At 41.0% G+C, this 25623-nt stretch overlaps 2 protein-coding genes across 4 annotated transcripts; one reads left to right on the forward strand and one right to left on the reverse strand.

Annotated features, from left to right (window-relative positions):
- LOC130121549 (ubiquitin-conjugating enzyme E2 G1-like) lies at window positions 1–17832 on the forward strand. Of its 3 annotated transcripts, XR_008811086.1 has the most exons (7): window positions 1–164; window positions 709–811; window positions 901–998; window positions 1263–1441; window positions 14868–14978; window positions 16339–16441; window positions 17694–17747. XR_008811086.1 is itself a non-coding variant. In XM_056290390.1 (6 exons), exons 1-5 carry the CDS (start codon window positions 122–124, stop codon window positions 14946–14948), a joined length of 504 nt encoding a protein of 167 aa, XP_056146365.1. In that variant the 5' UTR covers window positions 1–121; the 3' UTR covers window positions 14949–14978; window positions 17694–17832. The 3 variants fall into 3 exon arrangements, 2 of the variants coding, with proteins under 2 accessions (XP_056146365.1, XP_056146366.1); XM_056290390.1 differs by lacking the exon at window positions 16339–16441 and having other exon boundaries at window positions 17694–17832; XM_056290391.1 differs by lacking the exons at window positions 14868–14978; window positions 16339–16441; window positions 17694–17747 and adding exons at window positions 7421–7478; window positions 8882–8999.
- On the reverse strand, window positions 17738–25623 carry LOC130121550 (actin-related protein 2/3 complex subunit 3-B). The gene is made up of 7 exons (XM_056290392.1): window positions 25503–25623; window positions 25054–25153; window positions 24620–24693; window positions 23792–23860; window positions 23279–23405; window positions 21328–21422; window positions 17738–19592 (listed from the first exon to the last, which is right to left on the reverse strand). The coding sequence occupies exons 1-7, from the start codon at window positions 25506–25508 to the stop codon at window positions 19530–19532; spliced, it is 534 nt and encodes a 177-aa protein (XP_056146367.1). The 5' UTR covers window positions 25509–25623; the 3' UTR covers window positions 17738–19529.

The following is a 25623-nucleotide window of genomic DNA, read 5'->3' on the forward strand; positions in this document are numbered from 1 at the left end:
TGGTGGGGCGCAAGCAGAGAAGCGTGGTTGGTATTGCTGTTATCACATTTGCTTACTGTCTCTGCCTTGTAGCCGTCGTGTAAATTTACCGACCGAAATTTACACGGAACTAAGCATAAAAATGACCGAGCAGGCCGCGTTGTTACTCCGCAAACAACTAAAAGGTAAGCTAGCTGGGTATCGCATTAGTTACAGCAATCGATAGTCTTAACGATAGCTGGCTCGTCGGCTGACCAAATATGTCCTTTCCCATATTTTCATTAGAACAAACAAGGCGGCCTTTTTGTTGAATTTTGGTTGTTAAGCTAGGTTACGTTGAGCCCTGTTGTGTTACTCCTTGTCTCGGAGGTGCTTTTAGCTACTTTTGTTGGCATTGCAAAGTTCCATGTCTGACAAATGCCATGTGCTTGTTAAGGATGTTCGGGTACGTGGTTAGGATAATTGTGTGCTTGTTAAGATGTGTACTTTTCAAGGATATTTAGCTTGAGAGCTTAACATGGGCATGTGGTTGTCCTGAGGCCTCCATCAAACAACTTGGCACCTGTTTTCTACCGACATTATAGTCACTCCTAATTTTAGTTTCATTGAGTCGCATTCCTGCCTATAAATAAATTTAAGATAATTCATGGATTTTACTTCCTCTTATGAATGATTTAATGTTAAAAGCTGAACACAGAATTCAGCGAGTGAACAGTGTCTCTGTTGTAGAGCTCAACAAACACCCCGTGCAGGGCTTTTCTGCAGGTCCGATAGATGATGATGACATCTACCATTGGGAAGTGGTTATCATGGGTCCTCAAGATACAATGTTGTAAGTTAGATGACTGGAAAATTATTTTACCCCGACTGCATACAAAAGGCTGTGCTCTTAATTAAAGATGTCCTGTTTCCCATTTGTAGTGAGGGTGGTCTCTTCAAAGCCATGTTGACCTTTCCTCGTGACTACCCTTTGAATCCTCCCAAGATGAGGTTTATCACAGACATGTGGCATCCCAATGGTAAGCTCTACTTCCCATTGAATTAATCATGAGTCACTAGTGAGAGGCAACTTTGCTGCTTTAGATCAGAATCAGAATACTTTATTCATCCCGAGGGGAAATTGGGTTCTACTACAGACACTCACACACGCAGATGAGCTATTCAGTGCGCTCTGTATAATATTCGCTTCTCCCGGAAAGTCGAATCAATTCATCTGGACACAAAATTTATTGGGTAATCATTCATTTAAGTGACTTTGTCACTCTGAAACATTTGTTTTCCAGTGGCAGTCACCGGTGAGGTGTGCATCTCCATCCTGCATGCACCTGGAGAGGACAAGTACGGCTATGAGAGACCTGAGGAGCGCTGGCTACCTATCCATACAGTGGAGACCATCTTAATTAGTGTTATTTCTATGTTAGCAGACCCTAATGCAGACTCTCCTGCCAACGTGGAAGCAGCTGTGAGTAACACAACAACCTTATTTTGGGATATTAAGATGGAACTGGCTCTAATGCCAAATGACCAAGATACATAATTAGTATAGTTTATGTGCCAAGTTGCAGTCAGTCTTTTAGTATATTTTTCTTTTTGGAAAAAAAAAATTGAAAAATCTCAGTGAGTACTGAACAACACAAGGTTCAACACACCAATTAATAAAATGTGCAAAGTAAAACATTATACACAACCATGACAAGACCAGACAGTAGTCTTTCACCTCCAGCTGGAGACATTGATGATCAGCTAACAGCAAGGATTAGAGAACATGACAAAAAAAAAGGAATTAAAGCTGTTAAGATATTCCAAACACAAATCACAGGATGTTGAAAATATTATCGACCGAGAAAATAATTTCTTCCAACAACATCAACAACAACTGTCTGTACTACATTGAACTTGACTAATGTTACCCCCCCCCCCCAACATACTCTTGTTTGACTCTGTTCAGGCCTAACCAACTATTTGGTGAGTTTGTTCAGTTTCGTTCTATCTGTCATTGTCAACATAGGCTGACTCTGTTAGGTGGTTTGATCAATGAAAAAAATATCCATTCGACTGGATTTAACTGTAGGGGGGGGGGCTTTAATGGTGATAACTGATGTGCCTTTGATTTCGTTCATGTTCTGATAGGCAGTTCTTTTGTGTTCTTGATTACGTGCTTATGGAACTAGTTAAGCTCTGTAGCCTTTCGGCTAACATAGCCTCTACATGACAAGTGGTGTATTTCCTTGGATAACAAACTGAGACAATGGGGTTAAGGGGCAGGTCCCAGTGGGGTGCACTTGTCTTGTGTCGCCAGTGGGCTATGTTTAAGTTACTGTTGCCCAACTGTTTTGAATTATGATTGACTCCACCAGCGTGGGTTGTTGCTGTGATTTAGACGGGCGCTCTCTTGTATGTTATGATGGCCATTATTAAGTAAATTTCCCAGGTTTTTTTTGTTTGTTTGTTTGTTTGTTTTTCCTCTCGTTGACTATCTGAATTGAATCTTTAATTAAATATATGGTTTATAGCTCAGAAAACCTACTTGTTAAAGGGACGAGGGTTGAGATTAAGAGTGTGTTCTATGATCTCAGGAAAAGCTCGGAAGCTTTGGGAATCTTGTGTGTGTTCTTTAGAGGATGACCTGAGGATAATGGGGAGGGTGGGATTGATTTTTTTTTGCTTTTTGTCTTTATATTTTTATCTTTATTTATTTTGACTTGTTTAGCTGTATTAAGGTTGACTATACTTGCACAGTTAATCCAAATATATCACAAAATGTATAAATATGATTCTTAATATTTCCCCTTTCTGTGAATTTAGATGGTGATACCTATACCTTCAACTTCAGAAACTAATGGTTGCCATATTAACTTTATCAGCTGGAATGTTAGGGGGCTTAACCACCCTATCAAACGTAATAAAGTATTCTCCCATCTTTTACACCTCAAAGTAAACATCGCCTTTCTTCAAGAAACACACCTAAAAATATAGACCACCCTAAAATTAGGAAAAAAATGGGTCAGGCAAATGTTCCACTCTAAATGCAATAGTAAAGCTAGGGGTACTGCAATTCTTATCCATAAAGCTACTCCATTTATTGTTTCTGATTGTAACAGCTGACCCAAATGGTCGTTATGTAGTTGTGATTGGCTCATTATTTAATACCCCTTTAATTTTAGCAAAATTGCATGCCCCCAATTGGGATGATAGTAATTTTTTCAGAAATGTTCTTCACTCTTTATAGGGGAGATATAAATGCTATTATGGATCCAGCATTAGACTGTTCCTCAATAACACCCTTACCCCCCTCAAAGTCCTCTTCGGTTTTACATTCATATCTGAAGACATATAGGGCTGTTGATGCTTGGCAATTTCTTTTTCCGTCAACCAGACAATACTCATTTTCTCTCTGATGCATCAAACACTCACGTATTGATTATTTCTTCACTGATAAAAAGGTGCTAACCATTGTTAAAGTGTGCACATATAATAGTATTATCCAATCATAGTCCTCTGTTTTAGAGCTCAGCTTCCCAAATCAACATTCGGTTTACTAATGTCGGCTTAAACCTCTGTTACTATCTGATGAAGGCTTTATCCAGTACATTTCAAAACAGATGGATATTTTTCTGAAAACAAATATAACTACTAATTTAACTTATAGTACTATTTGGGAAAGTTTAAAGGCATTCCAACGGGGCCATACATACTGTTCGTTCACTGATAAATATAAAACGTTTGAGTGAATTAACAGATCTCATAATGAAGTTGGATCAACAACACTCAGCCGCTCTTTCTCCAGATCTCTACAAGCAAAGGCTAAATTTAAAAACAGAATTCGATCTACTCTCAGCTAAAAAATCTGAACAGATGCTGTTTAAGTCTAGACCAGGGATGGCTAACCATGTGCCAAGGAGCAATGTATTCTCATGAAAAGTGATGTCCAAATTTTCGCAGATATCCTACGAAATTCTGCGATTCAGAGCGCATGCACAATCCTCTGCGGGGAGCGCCCGGCCTCTCCCCGCGGGGGGGGGCTGTTCTGTGGGGGGGCGAGCCTGGGGGGGCAGGGAGCTGTTCTGTGAGGGGATAGGGTTAGGGTGGGGGGGCACTGTTCTGCGGAGGGGGGGGGTAGGGTTAGGGGTACGTGTGACCCAGAATTACATGGAATACATACGAATTCCTATGCACTACTTTTTGTACGATATCATACGAACCGTTCATGAGAACAGCCCCCATTGAGACCCATGTGTATGCAGGTTTTCATTCTAGCCGGACTCCACACCAAGTGACTTCACTGATACAATCTTCCTCTTTCGTTGAAGGGTTGCTAATCAGTGAAGTCACCTGGTGTGGAGTCGGGTTGGAATGAAAACCCTCATACACATGGCTCTCCATGGCACATGGTTAGCCATTGCTGGTCTAGACAATAATGTTATGAACATGGAGAAAAAGCATCCAAGATTTTATCCCATCAGCTATGTAAATCAGAATCTACCCTTATAATTCCTGAAATCAAAATCCAATGAGGAAATAATACCATGGATCCTAACAAGATAAATTAGTTTTCAATGTTTTTATTCTGATCTTTATAAATGTGACTCATTAAACATCTGAATTATTTGACAGTTTTTTCGATAGATTACCACTTCCAACTTTAGACCCACATTTTAAAAGTAAACTAGAAGACCAAATTACCTTAGAACAGTGTTTCTCAACCCAGTCCTCAAGGAACCCCTATCCTGCAGATTTTCATTGTAACCCTGCATAGGTAAACCTGCTTGTACTTTCTCGACCAATAATCTCGCAGCACTTAATTATGCAAGGTGTGCAACATCTGACAAAATTCATTGCTGATTGGTTGAATAACTACAAACAGGTACCTATTCAGGGTTGCAAAGAAAATATGCAGGATAGGGGTTCCTTAAGGACAGGGTTGAGAAACACTGCCTTAGAAGATATTAAAATGGCCATTAAATCAATGCAGAGTGGAAAATCTCCAGGCCCGGATGGCTTTCCAGTTGAGTTTTTCAAAGTATGTAGTGAAAACTTATCTCCACCTTTACAAGAAACATACACTGAGTCATTTAATTCAAAATGGCTTCCTCCTACACTTGAACAAGCAACAATCTCACTTCTACTGAAACAAAATAAAGACCCATTAGAGTGTTCCTGGTACCACCAAATATCCGTTTTAAATGTAGATTTCAAAATATTATCTAAAACTCTTGCCCTTAGACTAAAACAATGTTTGCTCTCCATGATTTCTTCAGGTCAAACGGGATTCATGAAGGGTAGACATTGCTTCTTTAATTTATGCAGGCTTCTTAATATTATACTATGTACTCCATCATCTCCACTGCCTGAGATTGCTTTATTGCTTGATGCTGAAAAAGCTTTCAGCCGGGTGAAGTGGGATTATTTGTGTTACACCCTTGACAAATTTGGTTTTGGTCAGAAATGTATTTTGTGGATAAAACTCCTATACAGTTCACCCATATAGCTCTTATTAGAACAAATAATTCCCACTCCCCCTATTTTCCACTCCATCATGGAAACAGGAAAGGATGTCCCCTCTCTCCTCTTCTGTTTACGATCGAGCCATTAGCAATCAAGCTACAAACTGAAGATAAGGTCAGGGGAATCCAACGGGCAAGCCAAGAACATAAATTGTCGCTGTATACCAATCTTTCACTCTACATTTCTGACCCTATAAGCTCTCTTCCCTATGCACTTACCATTTTTCAAAACTTTGGTAATATGTCAGGTTATAAATTAAATATGTACAAGAGCGAACTACTCGCTATCAACTGTAAAGCCAGAGAGATTTCATTGAAAGCTTTTCAATTTAAGGTAAAGATGGATCACCTGACCTATTTGGGCATCAAGGTTACACATTTATATAAACATTTATTTGAGGAAAATTTTTACCCCCTTCTTGAACGCACCAAGGCAGATTTTCCGAGATGGGATAATCTCCCATTATCACTAATTGGATGCATTAATGTCATCAAAATGAACACTTTACCTAAATTATTATATTTATTTCAATGTATCCCAACTTGTATACCAAAAAATATTTTAACACACTGGACAAATATATTTATGCATTTATTTGGAATAGTAAAGTCCCAAGGATTCGTAAAGATTTTATGCAAAGAACAAAACAATCAGGAGGGCTAGGCTTAACAAATGTTCATTTCTATTATTGGGCAGTGAAAATACAAATTATGTTTTATTGGCTGAGTGCACCATCCATGGAGACACCACCATAGCTTAATATTTAATTGTCATACTGTAGTAAAACCTCACTACCGGCTTTGCTTGGTTCAGCTGTTCCATTAGAATTGTATACCTACAAGTGTAATCCTTTGGTATATCATTCTCTCAGAATCTGGGTACAGTGTAGTGTCGTGGCAATTATTTAATTCCACATTAAATGAGTGAGACAAAAATATCTTACAGTATCATCACACTTTAATATAATATAGCATACAATAATATGTTCATGAAAATGACACACAAGCCTAGATATTTGAATACATGCCGATTAATACAGTACAGACTCTCTTATAGGGCCGTTATTTATTCTTCCCCTCCTTATCAGATGTCTTCCAGCTCTCATCCCACGAAGGCCATTTCTCCAATTAGTGTGTACAGACTTGATACACTCAGTGAGTCTCCCATTTATTCCTCTACTATCAACCAACAGTTAACAATAGGCCTTTATTTGTGCACCTGGAGAAGACACTTAATAAGACTACCTTTGTTCTGTTACACATGGACTTTAAGCATCTATCTAAGCAATGTAAAATAAAGTTAAAACATATTATAGGTCATACATGGTGAAAGATTAAAAGTAAGCAAACATCAAATGTGAATTGCTCTCACAACCCCCCCCCCTTTTTGATTACTTTTAATCAATAACAATTTGTGTAGATAAAACATCAAATGAAAACGTAACAATGGGAATACTGCCTGGGGAACATCTTACCTCACACAGAATAACTGTGAAGCCTGTCTGTCAGTTGTAAGCCAACTGAAATGCATCAGGTTTACATCAATACACTCCATATAAACTCAGCAGTCAGACAGAATTCATAATTATCCTGTGTCTTCTCGAGCCAAACATCTCACCCCACTCTTGACCAGAAATGAGTAAAAGACTCAAGAAGTTATCTACGCTAATCTGAGCAGATACATTGCGAAAAAAAACCCAAAAACAAAACAGTGCCAACATTTGGGAAAACCTATGTGAATGCTTAAAATGTATCTCATAACATATATAGTCAGAGTTAATGAGAGGTGTTTCCTACACACTTGCACTATCATGGCCAAACAATCATGAGGTTCCCCATCTTCAGCAGTAGGGAGCAGGGTGGCAGGATTTAGAGCTGTACAATGTTTGACCTCGACATTGGGCAGAGATAAGAGAATGTTGTTGTATCGCCACCAGAACGCTGGAGACAACTGAGCCATTTTCTGCTTTAGCAGAGTAGAGGCCACTGAATGAGGTAATAATAGTGTAATTTTCTGATATCTGACTATATCCCGCGATGCAACTATGGCTTTCTCAGCTGCTGCTATTGCTCTCAGACAGAGAGGCAGGCCCAATGCTACACTGCTTAATTTTGAGGAAAAATATGCCACTGGTCGCTGCTTTCCCCCATGTTCTTGTAACAGAACAGCTGTCATAAAGCCTGCCTTTTCGTCCACAGTCTGTGTGAATGGTCTGTCAGGGTCGGGCAGTCCCAACATGGGCATGGTATTCAAAGGCCGTTTCAGTCGAGTAAAAGCTGCATCGGTAGCTTCTGTCCATGTCACATTGTCAGTTGGTTTTAGTCCATGGCCATGCGTAGTAGTTAATAGTGGAGTCTCCAGGGGTGCATAATCACAGAGCCACTGTCTGCAGTAGCCTGTCATCCCTAAAAATGACATTAATTCTCTTAGTGCAAGGTTTTGGAATTTTGACGATGGCTTCCACTTGTTATGAGCTCAATGATTTACCATTTTTAGAGATCTCATGCCCTAGACAGGTGACTTTTTCCTGAACAAATTGCAATTTACTCAGACTGTCTTTGTGGTCCTGTTCAGCTAGATGTTTTAGCAATGCAATGGTATCAGTTCCACAAGCTTGTTTTTTTTGTTTTGTTTTGATGAACAGATCATCAAATTGTTAACATACCGTGTCAGCACGTTCCCTGCTGGAAGATTCAAATTCTCCAGACTTGCATGCAAAACCTGAGTGTATTTTGCTGGGGACTCAACATAACCACATATATGTTTTGCACTGAAACGTGAAAGCAAACTAGGACTGAGAGTCTGGATGTACTGGAACACTGAAGAATGTGTTAGCTAAATTGATTACAGAGAACCAGATGCTAGTCGGTGGTACCTGTGAAAGTATTATATGTGGATTAGGCACAATACAATAGGTGCCCTTGCATGTACTGCTGCATTTACTGCTTGTAAATCTTACACAAATTGCCACTCTGCTGGCCGATTCTCCAGCTTTATCGTTTAACTGAAAAGAAAGGTGTCCTCACTGATGAATGAGCATATGGGATAATGACTCCTGCTGCCAGCAAACTGTTAAACACTGGTGTTATACCTATTATTGCCTCTGGTTTGAGTGGATATTGTGCCTGACACGGATAGTATGTGCCTTTGGGTGTCACGTGAAGGGGTTCAGCCCCTTAAACTAACGCCACATCGTAACTGTCTGTAGCCCATAAAATTTGTGGCACTCCTTGCATCTCTGGTGAGCCAATGGTTAACTGAAGGAAATTTCCCCACCCCCTCAAGTTGAATTTACTGCTCTGTGCTAAATGCACAGTTTGTTTTCTCATAAGAATGCTCTGAAATGGGGATCTATATGCTTGCATTCGGGGTGAGTATTATTCTCCTTCTCCCCTAGACTCCAACATGCAGTCTTGTGAACACCAAGTGACTCACGGCCCTAAATCCTTCCACTGGATGTCAAATGTTTTGGCTAGAGGCACATGTGGTGTTGAGTTACACTCCCAGTGGACCTGGGCTGCGGTGGGGGTCAGCATAACCGTCAATGCACACATATCATCATCCCAATACATCTTGATGCATGCTCTATAATTCAGGTAGGAAAATCAAAGAAGGTTGAATCAGTTGATCTTGATATGTTTATTGACAACTACATTTAATCACTCAACTAAGTGACATCATCAGTCTTAACTGACTTCAGGTATCCCCACCCCTTATAAATGAGACAGTTGCATAACGACCGAAACCAACGACCAGATTCATATGCAAATATGGGTGTGACCATTAACTAGAGTTTCGTTGGCCATGTGTACTATTCACAGAGGATTAGCACTAGAACGACTGGGATTTCACTCTTAGCGAAAACGACCATGGGCGGTCAAAATGACCATCGGTTTTTAAACTATATTCTGTCAAGATAAATACTCAGTTGAGATATTAATGCATTGCATATATTAGTATGTCTGTTAGGAAACGACTGACACCAAAATTAACATTTTAACATCTATAATACTATTTTTAAACAATTTAAACTTCAGAGACATGGTCAAACTTGAATAGCAAAATTAAAATAGTGAAAATATTACCTGAAAAACAAACAGAAAACACATATTGCTAATCTAACAAACGTAACAAGGCCTATAAAACGAGAAATGTAAAAAAAGAACTGAAAATAAATATTGAAACAGTCCCAAACAATGGCCAGAACAAAAACTTTTTAAACTATATTCTGTCAAGATAAATACCCAATTGAGATATTTATGGATTACATATGTTACTGTGTCTGTTAAAGCTGCAGTTGGTAACTTTGGAGAAAAGAACAAGAGAGAGAGATTTTGAACACAAACACCAACACCCCCTCCCCTCCTGCTCCTTCTCCAGCCCCTCCCTTCCTCAGGTAGCCCTTCCCCCAAACAAAACTCAGGCTCGTTCATGTGAGTTCGTTTTTACCGGCGGTGGTAACAGAGAAATAACAACCTAACGCTACAGAAAACAGAAAGGAGCTCCAGTATGTCTGAATCCGAGGTAAGAAAACTGTATTTACATATTTCTCACAGACATACCATGCTATGTCATTGTCATTGTCACTTTGAGGTTGCACAAAATTTGACCATTTCTTGTATAATTTCCTCAAACTTGATACGACTAAAGCAACTAGCTACACAGAGATGTATCGAGATCCTCTTCGCTGTTAGCATTACACTATTGCAGTGTCTTCGGTATTTTTACTTTTTTTTTTTTGCTTGAATATGCAGTTGTTGGCAATGGAGGAATTGGAAATTTACTAGGAGTTGATTCCAACGCTGCCTGAGCTTCGTTGTTCGCCATTGTTATGGATTTCTCGTGAACACTCAGGAAACTCAGACAGCAACATGACTGACAAGAAGTAGGGATAGCCCCTCAACCTATCAGGGCGCAGAGGCCAGAGAGAGGCCCTGATTGGTCAAAGCTTATGGGAGCGGTAGCATTTTCAGATTCCTGAATACAGAGGCAGGGGACAACACTGAGATCCCGATTTATTCTCAGACCACTTATATTACTGATAGCTGAAAAGGTATTATAACATTTTTACCAAATAAAACACAAAAAAGTTACCAACTGTAGCTTTAATAAACTAACTGACACCAGAACTAACATTTTAACAACTTTTGATACTATTTTTCAAACAATTTAAAATGGCCGCTGTCCAACGCTTGTAAATACTGCAATGCATTGGTGGTAGTCATGGTGCGTCTTAAACAGCATCTGTAACCAGACATGTTGGCAATAATCAAAAATCAAGGTTAGACTATTTCTCTGCAAAGCAAAGAAGGAAATGATGTGACCAAAACATGTCATAAATAGTGACATGACGTGCATGATCACATGCAAATTACAAGTGGTCATGGTCGTTTTAGGTAGATCTTATAACTTTTGTGCAATTGTTCTAAAACTAATTTTAAATGCAAGTATATGCAATTATAGGAGAATTCACGGAGCGGCAGGTCTGTATCTTTTTTCACATAGTTATTAAACTTTGAATACCGTTTTGGTCATTCTAGTGTTCAGGAATGTTTGCAATCACAGCATCATAAGATGGGGACAGATGCATAATGACCGAAACCAATGACCAGTTCCGTGTGTAAATATGGGTGTGACCATTAACTACAGTTTCAATGGCCATGTGTACTATTCACAGAGGACTCCCCAGTTCTGGGATGGTCGTTCCCTCTTAACTTAGATGGCCTCTTTGATTCCCTGTTCAAACCAGCATTCCTTCCTATCAAGGATGTGCACATCCCCATCCTTGAAAGAGTGGCCACTGGCCTGTAGATGAGTGTAGACTGCGGAGTCCTGGCCTGACATGTTAGCTCTCCTGTGTTGTGCCATTCTCTTGGCTCAGTGTCTGTTTAGTTTCCCCAATGTATGAGTCACGGCACTCCTCCTGGCGCTTAGCCGCACGCACTATATTGCTCTGTTTGTGCCAAGGGACCCGATCCTTGGGGTGGACCAACTTCTGGCACAGCGTGTTTTGGGGTTTGAAAGCAACTTACACTCAGTGTTTGGAAAATACCCATCTCAGCTTTTCTGACACTCCTGCCACATGCGGAATCACCACTGGTTTATGCTTAGGCAGCTATTGTCCTTCTCTTCTCTTCGAGACTGGTGCACTGTTTGGGCGTCTTCCTGGCTTTGACAAATGCCCAGTTAGAATAACCGCACTTAACCAGGGCCTATTTAATGTGGGTTTTCTCCCCTTCCCTGGCTGCTGTGTCGGTGGGGATGTTGTCAGCTCAGTGGTACAGCATCCTGATGACTCCTAGTTTGTGCTCCAGTAGTAGATAATGAGAGTCAAACCTTAAGTACTGGTCAGTATGTGTTGGTTTATGGTAAACATCAACAATCAAATCTCCCCCATCACTAATTGCAATTTCACAGTCTAACAAGGCTAACCTGTCATTTTTCACATCCTCCCTTGTGAACTTGATGTGGTTGTCCAGAGTTGATGTGGTCGGTGAAATGTGGTACATCCTGAAAGTTCATTTTAACCCAGGTGTCGTCCACAAATCTGAACCAATGGTGAGGTGGTGTCCCTTGATAGGACATCAAAGCCCTCTTTTCCACTTCTTCCATATACAAGTTGGCCACTACAGCTGAGACTGGGGAACCAATAGCACACCCATGCCTCTGCCTAGAGTCCTGCCCCCTGTATGTGAAGTACATGGACTGAAGACACATCGTCAGGAGCAGACACACTTGGTCAGTGTTAAGTATGGTCCCATTGCTAAACGTGGAGTCATTTTGTAATTTCATATGGACTACCTCCACTGCTTCATCAACAGGAAAACATGTGAAGAAAGACTTAACATCATAAGAGACCATTGTTTCATCCCTCTCCATAATGATGTCCCTCACCTTATCCACAAATTCCATAGTGTTCTGAATATGATGTTCATTACTGCCCCAATAACGGGTTAAGAATAGATGCAAGAAACTTAGAGATGTTACAGGCCACTGAGTTAATCATACAAACAATAGCTCACAATGGCACATCCTGTTTATGTATCTTAGGTAACCCATACAGACTAGGTGTAGCTTCACCTGGGAATAATCTGTGGTACAAAATTCTGTCAATGGCATTGTCCTGTTCTTACAGCTTCAGACAATCTCACCTTTTTCTTGTCACCACTGCCTGGATCTCATTTCAGGGGCTCATAAGTATGTATGTCGCTAAGTAACGTCATAACTTCTCATGGTAGTCTGTCTGGGCAAAGTAGTCAGTTGATGGTGGAGAACAGCATCCTGGGGTGATTTTGCTGGTTGCCAATAATAGTGGAGTAGTAATGAATTTTGGCCTGGGAGAGAGCTTCTTTATTGGTCTTCACATGATCTTTAAAGGCGTCAAGGTGGACAGTGAGGCCAGTCCTTTTATAGAGCCTCTCCAGTCAATGACGAGTGGCCTTCATGATGAGGAGTTCGGTGGTGAACCAGGGAGCAGGATGAAAGAAGGAGACAGACCGGGTTTTGAGAGGGGCAAAAAAGTCAAGGCTGAGGGATAAGGCTGTATTGTAGTGGGCTACCAGACCATCAATCGTAGTGTCGGGTGGATCTGAGGTTAGACACTATCATGTTGGTCAGGGCTGGCGCACTCACTGTCTTGATCTTCCTAAACATGATGGTACGTTTTGTGTGCTGCCTGGGCAGGGGGACAGGAAAAGCAAAGTAGATGGCATGAAGGTCGGATACCACAATGTCCGGGCACTTCAAATGGAGGGGAATTGTACCACTAGAGCACACAAGATCCAGAGTGTGAGCTTTGGCATGGGTAGGACCTTGAACATGCTGTATGAAGTTAAAGCAGTCCAGTAATGACAGGAATTCACCAGCAAATTTACAGTTACTGGAGTCCACATAGATATTGAAATCCCCTAACAGGAGTGTAGATGAAGATATAGAGCAGACAGAGGTGAGTAGCGCAGATAGCTCAGACATGAAGGTAGTGGAGACTTTAGGGGGGTGTTACACCACCCCTCTGATACCATACCTTTCCAATTTGTCAATTAATCTGTTATGATCAAGTCTCAAAAGCCCCCTGCCCTTCAGGTGTCCCTGACTTCTGCTCCAAGTTCCTGCCTCGACCCCCCCCCCATATGTACCTCAGTTGCAGGATGTTGCTTCCCCCGCTGTATGCCTACCTAAGTGCTGCCTCTCTTTCTCCCCTGTGGATGCTCCTCAAGTTGCTAAGTTGGTCACCATCGCCAAGGCTTCAATTTCTTCCCTGGACCCTGTGCCCACTGTCCTGGTCAAGGCATGTTTACCTACCCTGTGCCCCATAATTGTGGACATTATCAACTCCTACTTGGAATCTGGCACAGTACCCTCCAGCTTCAAAATGCTGCAGTCACCCCTATCCTCAAAAAGCCAGGCCTGGACCCAGATGACCTCGCTAACTACCAGCCGATCTCCAACCTTCCATTTCTTTTTTCTAAATGTATTTCTGATTTTTCCCTTTTTCTCCCAATTTAGCGGCCAATCAATCCCTATTTCAGTTCAAACACCCACCTTCGTACTGCATGTGTTTGCCAACTGCATCTCTCTGGCCGGTAGTCTCAAAGGAGACGCCTTGCCAGTTTCATGACAAGGCGAATCCAGGCCGAACCACTGCTTTTTCCAACCACACAGAGACGCATTCATGTGACGGAACACAAGCCGACTCCGCCCCCCTCCCGAAGACAGCATTACCAATTATTGCTGCTTCGTCGAGTCCGGCCATAGTCGGATCTGACAAGACCGGGGCGCGAACCTCAGTCCCCAGTGGGCAACTGCTTTCCATCCCCCACACCAGCCTGCGGACTTTTGGGGATAGAGCCTTTTTGTGGCAGCCCCCACCCTTTGGAATCTATTCTAGCAGAGATCCGCAATGCCGCTTCTTTGGACAATTTTAAAAAATTACTGAAAACCTGCCTGTTTACTAAGACCTATGGTCTGTAGTCTTTTGATCTTTGTTTTAATTTTAATTTTTTTTTTGTTCTCATCTAGTGTAAAGCATCCTTGGGTTCCTTGAAAGGCACTATACAAAACTAAGTTGTCGTTGTTGTTGTTGTCAAGTACTTTTATATCGGGGAAGAAAGGTGTTAACTTTGGGCCGGATGACGCCAACAATGAGCTGAAAGTGAAGGCAAAGCCTCTCTTTATAAGGAAAATTGTAGAATGCAGTGTTGATAATCAATGCCACCTGCAGTACAAGCAATCCCTTCACATTACACGGAGTAATTTGATTCACATCGAAAGTGTCGCTCAATGCTGTTTTAATGAAGCACATAATCAATTAAAACATGTACATCTTTTTATGCTTTGCTGTTTTTTTTTACCAGTCTGCCTCTGTATTTTTTTGTTCCCTGCAGAGAGAGTATAGGGAGGACCCAACAGGGACGTTCAAGAGGAAAGTAACACGCTGTGTAAGGAAGAGTCAGGATAGCTTTTGATAAAGACCTTACTCCAATCATCAACCCCGAGTAAGTACAGCCACTTGTCAGGACTCACCTTTCTGCTAACCTGGCATGGCAGATGTCCTTAAAGGTCTACACAACACTAAACCAACTTATTTTCACTGAATAACAATGTACTTGGACACACTGAAGTCAGAGACGTCGACCCTGGTCTTTAGCTTGACATTTTAGTGCAACCTGTACTTAGCACAAAAAGTAAGGAAATTTGTGTTTGGTAGATTATTTCTTTGTTGTAAGTGTTTCTTGGCAATAAATCTGATACCACCGGAAAGCCTGTCTATTTCCCTTTTAAATGGGGCCACATTTGTAAGGAACATGCATTTGTGGGATGAGCAGCAGAGCAGAGTATGTGGGTTGCGCCCATGAAAAATTTGCCAAATCTTCTCTGCCAATGCCAAACAGCTTATTTTGCTGTTACTATTGACTCTTGTTTTGAGCTTCTGGTACCCCAGGTGCTGACAATCAGGTGCCTGATATAAGATTTATTGCGAGGAAGCATTGTTACAACAAAGAAATAATCTACCAAACACACATTTCCTTACTTTTTGTGCTAAGTTTATATGCAAAGCAGTGAATTTCAGCTAAGTGCTTCTTCTGTGGTGAAAACTGCTTTATTGCAACCATGGATTGTCATAGGCTTGGCTATGTGATGCAATACTAGTCACAACCCTCCCAGCTACGCCCTCCACCTTCTACTATGAATAAAAAAATAGGATAAAATTCTTCTTTTGAGGAGAGGAGTATTTGAGCAAGAGAAGTATTTAAAGAGAGAGCGGATACAGTTATCGAGACTGACCAAAGTTAAATAATAATGTATTTTTCATTAGTTCTAATCCCTTTTTTTTAAGTTTTTGTTTGTTTGTTTATTTTTTTTTCTATATATAGTATAGTTAGTTTATAGAATTAGCGCTCTCACTTCCCTCCTTGATTGCTGTTGACTTGAACGTTGTCCAAAGTAGACTGAGGTATTCCCAAAGGTAAAACAAGACTGCAGGATGTGGTTTGATACCTGTAGCCCATCCCAACATTTTCCCCAGATTCTTGTATTTTTTTTAAATCTCAAATAGGGCTGCAGTCTATCTTAACTGGGCTGTTTTGTTGACCTTTAATTGGTGGGGCAGGGATGTGATTGAACTTGCATTATCATTAAATTCACTGAGGTTATACTAGCACCTCATCTTGGTGATAACTTTCCTAGCAACTGCCAAGTGAAACCATTAATCAGCTACAAGTAACGTAGAACTTTACATTAACCTTCAATGTCTGACAACTTTTTGTTTTGTAAATTAGTGTTGCATTATTTGTGGTAATAAAGTGACCATTCTCATACAAAATCATTTTATGGTCCTTACTATCTTTCTTACAGTGATGTCAAAGAAAGTTGAATCAGTTCATCTGGACACAACGTTTATTGAGAGAGAAACGTTTCATCACTCATCTACGTGACCGCTTCAGTCTCATCTGTCCAGGTAAGAAAATCAAAGACGGTTGAATCAGTTCATCTGGATACAACGTTTATTGACAGATACCTTTCATCTCTCAACTAAGTGACATCTTCAGTCTAAACTGACTGCAGGTATCCCCATCCTTATAAACAATACAATACAGCTGCACAACGACTGAAACCAACGACCAGTTTCATATGGAAATATGGGTATGACCATTAATTAGAGCTTCAAAGGTCATGGCACTTAACCGTTTACACTATATTGTTCTGTTTGTGCCAGGGGACCCGATCCTGGGGTGGGGACCCAGCTTCTGGCATGGGACCACCGCAGTCTACACCAGCGTTTCTCAAACTCTCCTGGCGGACCACTTGTCCTGCATGTTTTAGATCTCTCCCTGCTCCAACACAGCCGATTCAAATGATCAACTCGTTATGAGCTCCCGAAGCTGCCTAATAACAAAACTGGATCATTTAAATCAGCTGTGTTGGAGCAGAGAGAGATCTAAAACATGCAGGACAAGTGGTCCGCCAGGAGAGGTTTGAGAAACGCTGGTCTACACCCATCTACAGGCCAGTGGCCACTCTCTCAGGGATGAGGATGTATACATCCTTGATAGGGAGGAACGATGGTTTGAACGGGGAATCAGAGGCCATCTATGTTAAGTGGGAACGACCATCCCAGAACCAAGGGGGGGGGGGGGCTAAGAGTACATCTGTCACCATCTTACAGTGCTGTGATTGCAACATTCCTGCAGTCAGTTTAGACTGGAGATGTCACTTAGTTGAGTGATGAAACGTATCTGTCAATAAACGCTGTATCCAGATGAACCAATTCAACCTTCTTTGACAACTGACTGCAGGTATCCCCACCCTTATAAACAATACAGTGGCATAACGACTGAAAAGGATTGGTTTCATATGCAAATTGTTGATCGTCGTTGATATGCAGCCGATGTGAATAGTACACATGGCCATTGTAACTCCAGTTAATGGTCATGGCAATTTGCATATGAAATTGGTGGTTGTTTTTGGTCGTTATGCCACTATATTGTTTATAAGGGTGGGCATACCTACAGTCAGTTGAGACTGAAGAAGTCACTTAGTGATGAAACATTTCTCTCGCAGTAAACGTATCCAGATGAACTGATTCAACTTTCTTTGATTCTCTTACCTGGATTATTGAGCATGCATAAAGACACTCAGTGATGTAACAAAATATTGCTGCTATGATAGTAACCAAATAGCAATTATGTTTTCTTTTGATTTTTTTCCAGGTTGGAGATGATCAACTGGGTATTGAACTTGGGCTTGTAGTTGACTAGTAGGACCACTTGACATCACTTTTGTATCGTTCGCTAGTTGCTTCACTTTTAAAAGCCCCCCCCCCCCCCCCAAAAAAAAATAATGTCTTGCCTGTGGTCAATAAATGCAAATCAATGTCAAGATAAAGTTTACGCATTTCTCTCTCAATGTCGTACCAGATTGAGGGCCAACAGCATATCTTAAAATAAGGCAGTTGACAGCAGTTCAGACCTGTTCTGCATTTTCACTGGCGTTACTCTGTGCTCCCTCATCCCATCATATGCAATTTATGTTGATGATTGTTGCATTTCTGTAATCCCAAAATGAAATTGAGATTTGCATTTTCATTTGTTTTTCACATATCAAGAGGATTTACAGCTATGCATAAAACGTTGCTTACTTTCACTATCGGTCGACATATGTCAGTGATTTTCTAGAAAAGGCTCGACGTGGTTTCTCTGAAAGATGTATTTGGATATGGTGCACATGTTACATCTGCTAATTACAAAGCCTGTGTGGCCAAGAAATGTAATATAAATTCAGTATTGTCATTGAGACTTGTCAGCCTGTCAGTCAACTTTACAACAGTTTACAGCATTCTTTAAAAAATCTCAAGTGTGAACCACTAGGTTGAACAGGCGTCGACAAAGAAGTGTCATTTTTACTGGAGGATGTCAAGAGAAAGCCAATATGTAAATAGTTTTTGCCAGGTGAACATTTGGAGGAAAAAATTTTTTCCCCAATATTGAACCGTTGTCTTACCTCTGAACTTATTTATTTTAGATTGTATTTTTTTTCCAAGATGTGTGTCTCTTGTCTTTAAGGGCTTTCTTTTTATTTTCAGCCTGCCACACTGAGCCATTCACTTTAGACTTAGTCATCACTTATGCAACTTCCGAGTTCTGGAGTATTTGTGGGTCATTAAAGTTGGAGAGATCAAAAATACATTTGTTTGTTTTCTGCTTTTCCAAAGCGTTATGCAGAGAAATTCCTTTTCATTGGGGAAAACGTCACACAGTGCTGCCTTAAACGTTTCCCTGCAAGTGAAGGAAACTCGTCTTCAGTGATGTCTGCATCAGAAGTGCTCTCTTCTGTTCTGGGTTCAGACAAAATGACTTTGATCAAACCAAAAAGCTATAAAGCATGAGACACTAATATTTTTTGTAATAAAGATCTCAGCTCTACAACAGTATTTTTGTCTATGTAGATGTTGTAAACTTTCTTAGAAAGCAAGTTTTGTCTTTATACGTTTTCCTGTTTTGAATTGTCCGGCACTGCGCATTTACAAAGATTTCAGTTCCTTGTGTGAGATGTAGTGCTTGTTGCCATAATGAAGTACCTGTCCAGTGTCCAACCGCAATATGTGTTCTATTCAGAGTATTTAAATATCTGAAATGGAACTTGGTGGCAATTGTGCAATGTTGCCCATTGGGGTAGTTTGATTGTATATTGTTAAATCAAGCAATGTGAAAACAAGCAATAAAGTTTCATGTGCATATTATTGACTGAAAGTGCAATTTTTCTACCCATCCTGACAAATTTTACACCCGTTGTTCCAAAGTCTATAAAAAGTTAAGCACAATGCCAACTCGTTTTACTTGAGAAATGATTTATATTTACTGACACTGTCACACTTCCTCCAAAATTGCTTTATTGAATTAAGCACCAGCTTAATGTTAACACCCAACTTTCATTCAGTATAAAGTAATCTTGGCCGAACAACATAACCCAAAAAAAAAGAGAAAAGTCAACCCATCTTGCACATGAGTAGGATAGAAACTGCCCCCCCCCCCCCCCCCCCCCGTCGTTCACTGTCCAGGAGCTGACAGACTTTTGTTCATGAACTGCTTCTTGACAAAGCAAACCCACCACTGAAAGAAAAAACAAATACAGATAAATGAAATTTTGTTGTGAATGTATCACAAATCAACATGACAAAAATGAACTTACTAAGATTAGTTAGAAAAAAATCATTACTATCAATGTTTGCCTTTATTTAAACTCAAAAATCACTGATGACGGCCTCGTTTACAATGTCGAGTAGCAGTAAAAAATGACTTGGAACGATACAAAATGATAAACGATACAAGATAAGAGGGGCATCCGGGTGGCATGGCGGTCTATTCTGTTGCCTACCAACACGGGGATCGCTGGTTTGAATTGCCATGTTACCTCCGGCTTGGCTGGGCGTACGTACAGACACAATTGGCTGTGTCTGCGGGTGGGAAGCCAAATGTGGGTATGTGTCTTGGTCGCTACACTAGTGCCTCCTCTAGTCGGTCAGGGCGCCTGTTAGGGGGGGAGGGGGAACTTGTGGGAATAGTGTGATCCTCCCACACGCTACATCCCCCTGGCGAAACACCTCACTGTCAGGTGAAAAGAAGCGGCTGGCAACTCCACACGTATCGCAGGAAGCACGTGGTAGTCTGCAGCCCTCCTGCAGCTATTATCAATGTCAATCAATTCGAACAGTCAACAATCAATTCGTTAACCACATCAGGTCTACTCCACGTCAAATCTCATTAGGCCCATTATGTGCTTTTTACTTATCCTGAGTATTATCTTTTTAGGCCAACTTCAAATATCCAATTGTGTATATTAATTTTAATTACGGCTTGCTAATATGATAGGTGGGCCTACTTGCTCTTTAGTATTGCAGTTCGGTGTACAAGAGGAGAGTGCAATGTGCACATTGGCTGAAGTGCGTTCAGTCTATTTCTAGCGGAACCGTGAGTGTGGTAGGAATACCAACGAGCTCCCTCATGTGGCTCAAAGGTGTACTGGAGATATAAATAAATCTTAAATAAGACTAGGTAAGAAATTCTGCAAATTTTATTTGGCGACCTTGTGGGTTGTGACCCAGTCTCTGGGAATGACTGGTCCAGAGGACCAAACTAACAGATGTGATAAAAGATGGCAGCTTCCCATTAAGGGCCTTGTAGATAAACATACAAATGCCTAACATGTCTCACAGACAGAGAAGACCACCCAAATTTATCATACAGGATGCAATGATGAGTGCTATAAACATCACCAGTAATAAATCTAAGGGAAGAATGATAAACAGCATCCAAGGGCTTAAGAGTAGTGAATATCACACGTTTTATATCAGGGTAGCTTCAACTGGGTTGCAAGTAGATTGGGAGGCTACTATGTAAATATCCCGCGCAAAAGGATAACCTGGAAAAGCAACTGTTAGAGCAGCCTCAAATCTGGACTGCCCTCCTGATTCTCAAGAGGGGTGAATCAGGCCTAAAATTTGGTAAATTATCTTCTAGTGTTTAAGACAGACCTGATTCAGATTCTAATAAGTTTCATTCAAAGAAAGCACACATATCAATTCTTAAGAGTACAGGTGCTTATCTAGGCCTAGTTTAACTCTTTAATCAGCAAATATTTAGTAAAGTCAGTACACAATTTACCAGACGAAAATGCAATTTTTTTACATACACCAATAAACTGTGCGTGGTAAAATCTCTATCTTAATAAATGATAGTTAAGCAAAGGACCATCGTGTCAACTTTATTAAGATTTTTTTTGCCATTACTGCCAAATACCTTAACCATGTGTTCAGCAAAAAGACAGCTTTGGAAGGTTTTTACTCACCTTGCTGGGTTTATCTGTCTGAGGGTCAAACACACGATCACATAGCCTCAAACCAGTCTCTTGTCGGATCTGCTGGAGATACGCCCTCATAGTCTCTGGAGAAGTAACATAACCAATGTTGTAATCACACTATGATTTCCACCACCATCGCCAGATACCACCATTACCTTCACCGTCCATCATGAACAAATATTATATCGTTGGATTAGTCAGACAGTTCATACAAAAGTTATATCTACTACTACTACTACTACTACTACTACTTTTGGCTGTTCCCAATAGGGTTCGCCACAGCGGATCATCCATTTCCATCTCTTCCTGTCCTCTGCATCTTCCTCTGTCACGCCAGCCACCTGCATATCCTCCCTCACCACATACATAAACCTCCTTTTTGACCTTCTTCTTTTCCTCTTCCCTGGCAGTTCCATATTCAGCATCCTTCTCCCAATATACCCAGCATCTCTCCTCAACACATGTCCAAACCATCTCAATCTTGCTTTGTCTCCAAACCATCCAACCTGAGCTGTCCCTCTAATATACGCATTCCTAATCCTGTCCTTCATCTGTCAGTCCCAATAAAAATCTTACCATTTTCAACTCTGCCACCTCCAGCGCCGCCTCATGTTTTTTTGTCAGTGCCACCGTCTCCAAAACCAACAATATAGCTGGTATCACTACCATCTTGTAGACCTTCCCTTTAACTCCTGCTGGTACCCTTCTGTTGCGAATCACTTCTCACACTCTTCTCCACCCTGCCTGCACTCTCTTCTTCACCTCTATTCCGCACTCCCCGTTACTTTTAACAGTTGACCCCAAGTATTTTAACTCATCCACCTTTGTCACCTCTACTCTCCTTGCATCCTCACCATTCCACTGTCCTTCCTCTTGTTCATGCATATGTATTCCGTCTTGCTCCTACTGACTTCAATTCCTCTTCTCTCCAGTGCATATCTTCACTTCTCCAGGCTCTCTTCAACCTGCACCCTACTCTCACTACAGATCACAAATTCCGCAAACATCATAATCCATGGAGACTCCTGCCTGATCTCGTCTGTCAACCTGTGCAACACCATTGCAAAAAGGAAAGGGCTCAGAGCCGATCCTTGATGGAATCCCACCTCCACGTTGAACCCATCTGTGATTCACACCACACATTTCACCACTGTCATACTGCCCTCATACATATCCTGCACAACTCTTACCATTCTCTGCCACTCCCCACTTCCTCATACAATACCACACCTCCTGTCTCGGCACCCTGTCATATGTGTTCTCTAAATCCACAAAGACCCAATGTAATTCCTTCTGACCTTCTCTATACTTCATCATTCTCAAAGCAAACATCGCATTCTGTAGTGCTCTTTTGCGCCATTAAACTATACTGCTGCTCGCTTACTTTCAACTCTCCTTTTAACCTACTTTCCACTACTCTTTCCCATATCTTCATGCTTTGGCTGACTGACTTCATACCTCTGTAGTTACAGTTCTGCACATCGTCCTTATTCTTGAAAATTGATACCAGTATGCTTCTTCTCCAATCCTCAGGCATGCCCTCCCTTTCCAAGACTGTGTTAAACAATCTAGTTAAAAACCTCACTGCCATCTCTCCTAAACACCTCCTTGTCTCCACAGGTATGTCATCTGGACCAACCACCTTTCCGCTCTTCGTCCTCTTCATAGCTGCCTTCACTTCTTGCTTTCTAATCCGCCGCACTTCCTGATTCACTACCCCCATATCACACACAACCTTCTCTCTCTCTCATTTCCTTCAATTATCAGCCCCCAAATTACACCATCATTGTGACATCAATATTAAGCTAAAACTTCAGTTCTAATGTTTAGCGTTTACAACAATTGCAATACCCTGCTTAATTTTCCTTTTTGTCTATTGTGAACATTCTTAAATATGGCCTTTTTGTTCGATAGTTTACAATGTTTTTTCATTGCTTACCCTCCTCCTGCTTGTTGCTAGGTTTGGCATACATAGCGTTGAGAGGAAAACCGGGCTCTCCAGGAATGGGAAAGTTAGTGATGCCCAAAGTATACATCTCTTTCTCACCCTGGCCCCTAGAGCTGCACTGGAAGGAAAAAATATACAACAATGCAGAGTGAGATCCCCAAATAAGATAGCCCTTGTTACTTTTACCTTTAAGTAAATGGATAACACTGCTTATATACCATGACTAGGTAAGCAAAGTGGCTGGTCAACGCTGCTGCAGGTGTCAATTTGTAGAATTATAAACTTTGGCACCATATGATAATAATGATTTTTGTTTTCCTATTTTAAGTCCATTTTACTTTCCAAATATAGTAGGTCTAAGCATACTTCACATTACAACAATCATTGAAATGAAAGCCCAAAAACATCCTATGGGAGTTGCTATTCCATAGTATGATAATCACCACTATTCAATAAAGTAATGCCACTGTAAAATGTAATTATATTTTACCCATAAGCTCTTACCTTTTGTAGCTTCTTTAGGCACTCAGATATGTACAGTGTAACATAAATCAATGTTCTGTCAGCCTCATTCTGAAAAAATAAACATGTACGCATTATTGCTTTACTAAACTATACTACAGATTCTGAAAAAATATTGTATTTTGTCTGATCAATACACATTTACAAACAAGGTCTTACAAAGAGTATATTTCCTGTCAAGACTAAAAAGTAACAGGCGGTATAGCTTTAAGCGCTATGAAACTGAGAAGACTGTACTGCTGTGGGTATTCCTGAGAGAAGCAAGCTGAGACATGTGGACAAACAAAGCATACAGTGGCCTCAAGACACATATGGAGAGGCAGGTCTAAGATACAGGATACATAAAGGAAAAATAATAGCACTGAAGCGCAGACCAAACTCTCATTACATATAAATATTTTCCCTTACCCAACCATTTAGCCTGTAATCTGATTACATCACTTGAACATAATGATTGACTTGAATATTTGCAAATGCTAAAAAACAAGGTTGTAAAGCTAACAGGAGTTCAAGACATTAGTAATATTGCTTACAAGATAGTTGTGGACAACAAGTGCCAAGGTGGTCCCATGTGTATCAATAAAGGAAGTTAAAGGTCACTGTAGGGCTATGTCTGTTGATTGATTTGCAAAATTGACAATGTTCATTGTACATGAACACGATTCTTAAAATTGCACCTAACAATATTTACATATGGTGCCCCAGTGTTCCACTTCCCCAAAACACTTAGCAATTTAATTCTAACATAAATCGAGCACGCACGACAGCTGGCATGCATGAGGTGAACACAAGTGTAGATAGGATTCTCACCTTAATTTCATAGTTCTTAAAGAACACATTGGCTTTGAAGTAGTAGATGGCCTCATCGATGATATCTGAGTCCGCTATAAGAGCCAAAGGAAATGCCTCAGCAAGGATGGGTGAAATATTTAGCTTTCAACTGAGAGTAAAACAGTTCATTTTCCTCCTTAGAGTGCCTCGATTGGAAACCGTGACCCCTGCGCCCAAAAAACTAACACAATTTGTTTATTTTTTGACCAAACATGATGGAGAACAAAAGTGAGGATAAACACTGGCTGTCAGACCATATATGGCTGTAACACCGATCAGCCAGTGACGTTTTAAAAGGGGGAGAAACACTCTTCCGGGTTTAAATAGGTAGCTGCACATACTTTGTGAATTAAATACTGACAATGCAACGCACGACCGATGTCAGTGACTTGTGGGGCAAAATATATGCATACCCTCCTTTGGAGCTGGTCCCTTGAACTGGGTTTTGAGGGGAAGCAACGCCATATTTCCCACCAACTGGTTGGGGGCACACATCAAGTTCGAGTGGTATGCCTGAGGACGAAGTATACACTTGTTTTAGGTACACGGCTAGCAAAGAAGAAGAAAAGAGATGCAAAACATGTCCCGTCAACCTAATTACAGCTCTCCCGTCACTCAGACAGGACGAGGTGCCGTTTATGTTGGTCACCGCACCACGAAGTAATCACAATTGTTGAACTAATTTAACGATCTGTTAGCTGTTTAAATCATCGTTCATTGGCAAGCTAGCTAGCTGTTCTAGCGAAGGTCTCGAAATCCAGCCTCTGGAAAGCACCCGGATGGCTGTCGGTGGGCATTTCGGCATGGCCTTCACTCAACCCCTACGAGAGCCGTTTCTGTTAAAACTCTTCGGTTTACTCACCGGCATCTTGGACTAGATCAGCCTTTCCGTTGGGCGAAGGAAAATGTTAGCGCTTGCAGGGTGTCGCTTCCGCCCGTCACACCCTACCGATGTATACAGGAAGTGGAAGTGTGCGTTATGT

The sequence above is a fragment of the Lampris incognitus genome, chromosome 12 (genome assembly GCF_029633865.1).
Source record: "Lampris incognitus isolate fLamInc1 chromosome 12, fLamInc1.hap2, whole genome shotgun sequence".
In the NCBI taxonomy this organism is placed as follows: Eukaryota; Metazoa; Chordata; class Actinopteri; order Lampriformes; family Lampridae; genus Lampris; species Lampris incognitus.

Excerpts from the sequence above, each read along its gene's own strand:
- LOC130121549 (XM_056290390.1), top strand. The coding sequence starts at position 122 with ATGACCGAGCAGGCCGCGTTGTTACTCCGCAAACAACTAAAAG. Across the intron at positions 165-708 it reads ACTCCGCAAACAACTAAAAG|AGCTCAACAAACACCCCGTG; the intron begins GTAAGCTAGCTG and ends TCTCTGTTGTAG. Across the intron at positions 812-900 it reads GGTCCTCAAGATACAATGTT|TGAGGGTGGTCTCTTCAAAG; the intron begins GTAAGTTAGATG and ends TCCCATTTGTAG.
- LOC130121550 (XM_056290392.1), bottom strand. Across the intron at positions 23,861-24,619 it reads TTAAGAACTATGAAATTAAG|AATGAGGCTGACAGAACATT; the intron begins GTGAGAATCCTA and ends TTATTTTTTCAG. Across the intron at positions 19,593-21,327 it reads AGACAGATAAACCCAGCAAG|TGGTGGGTTTGCTTTGTCAA; the intron begins GTGAGTAAAAAC and ends TTTTTCTTTCAG.